Below are 1,736 nucleotides of genomic sequence, written 5' to 3'. Positions count from 1 at the left end.
TATATTCTCACTAAAAATACAAATTTCTCATGATAAATTAATACAAAAATAAAAAAGCGCAGAAACAATGTTACAATAAAGAAAATGAAATTTTTGATCAAAACGGTAAAAGGAGGGACACCTAACAGACAATTTTTACAGGCTAGTACAATAAACTTTGCGTACATGAAAAGCATATGATAGCTCTCGTTGGGATACAAACCCAGCTCTTGTGTGTGGATGTTTTTCTACATAACAAGTTCATAAATTCTGGGCTGGAAATTCTCACTGAGATGCCCCCAAATCAATTCTCCATTCAAGTGTAGAGCCTCAGGCGCGTTGTTATGGGTTCCCGACACAACGGGCATGCTGAAATCGTTACTCCACAATCCTTGCAGGTCTTGAACAATGAAAAAACATTGGTGTGAATTTTAAAGTATACTCTTGAGATGAGCTCCACATATAAAGGAGTAATGCAATCACGTTCAATCAGTCCATTGGCCAATATGGCCCCAGTGTAATTAGTTTATAGAAATAAAAATATTATATCGGACAGAACAATCACAAAGGCCTTCATGAGAAAGCAACAACATGGCCCTTAAGCAAACCCGACAAAGTGAAATTGTGGGCAATTTAATACTAGAAGTGCACCTTAATCTCCACCAATCTGGGATTCACCTTAGTGGCTACCAATTTTTTTTTTTTTTTTTTTTGATAAAATAAAGAGAAACAAACACAAATCAATGAACAAATCGACCATAAGGGCGCTTTCAAGAAGAGGTAATACCGTGGCCCAAAGTGGACCCCCCCACTAAGAAATGTGTTGAAAGCTCATCTTGTCAAGAATTATACATATACCTATATATAACTGTTGACAAGATGAACTTTCAACATATTCCCTTTATTTTTTATCCTCATACTAGAAGCATGAGAACCATAAAAGGGCGAAAGTTACCTAGCTTTGCAAAAAACTAAAAATGGGAGAAACAAAAAATTACCTAACAAATTTTGCAAGTGTTAAAACATATGGAAGTTCCAAAGTCAAATAAAAAGAGACCAAAACACAATATGGATCCTTGATACACTGATCCAAGCAACCTTTAGAGATTAATATTGAAGTGCACTTACCGTATGGCCGCATCCAAAAGCCATGTCCTTCGGATTTGTAAGACAAATAGGGCAGACCTTGAACAACACAAAAACATCTTCAACGTCAGATGCTTCGCTATAAGCATGGGAGAAAGGGGACGAAGAAAGTAGAGAAGATTAAATACCAGTTCCACAGCAGCTGAAGCTGTTGCCTCTTCTTTCATAAAGTCTGTCATCCGTGGGATCGATCTGACCGCATTGTCATGATCGATCACCTTTTGTGGAGGCGGAAGCGGCCGTGTTCGTGGGCCACCTAGGTGTTCCCTACTGCAAAAGTAGAATGCTTTTAACAAACAAGTAATTTGTGAAATGGAAGACTCAACAACTAGAAAGTAGAAACTTCAGCAATAGGGCTTACTTGTCAAAATTTAAGGTTAGGGTGGCTCTGTACTGAAACGGAATTTCCATGAGTGCAGCGAGTGCAAAAGCTGTTTCCTTCTTTGATAGTTCTGAGTTCTCAGACATGATTTTCGTGAAGTTGACAAACTGCAGGGACAAATCCAAAAGAGCAGATTTTTCTATTCATTTTCTATGTGAAAAAATTCAGGACAGATAAGATATTAATACTTTTCTCATCAGAAGCAAATTAGAAGCATGTCCTACCATGA

The 1,736-nt window shown here is 37.6% G+C and overlaps 1 protein-coding gene across 2 annotated transcripts; it reads right to left on the bottom strand.

The window, feature by feature from the left end:
* Window positions 1-61: 61 nt before the first annotated feature.
* Window positions 62-1,653, bottom strand: LOC112093451 (E3 ubiquitin-protein ligase RGLG3-like). 2 transcript variants are annotated; one of them, XM_024171917.1, is made up of 4 exons: window positions 1,487-1,653; window positions 1,254-1,392; window positions 1,108-1,164; window positions 62-379 (listed from the first exon to the last, which is right to left on the bottom strand). In XM_024171917.1, the coding sequence occupies exons 1-4, from the start codon at window positions 1,591-1,593 to the stop codon at window positions 296-298; spliced, it is 387 nt and encodes a 128-aa protein (XP_024027685.1). In that variant the 5' UTR covers window positions 1,594-1,653; the 3' UTR covers window positions 62-295. The 2 variants fall into 2 exon arrangements, with proteins under 2 accessions (XP_024027685.1, XP_024027684.1); XM_024171916.1 differs by having other exon boundaries at window positions 1,254-1,395; window positions 1,487-1,649.
* Window positions 1,654-1,736: the final 83 nt, after the last annotated feature.

The sequence above is a fragment of the Morus notabilis genome, unplaced genomic scaffold (assembly GCF_000414095.1).
Source record: "Morus notabilis unplaced genomic scaffold, ASM41409v2 Scaffold9311, whole genome shotgun sequence".
Classification (NCBI taxonomy): domain Eukaryota; kingdom Viridiplantae; phylum Streptophyta; class Magnoliopsida; order Rosales; family Moraceae; genus Morus; species Morus notabilis.
The sequence above is the reverse complement of the archived record's forward strand: the minus strand, read 5'-3'. Positions and strand labels throughout refer to the sequence as shown.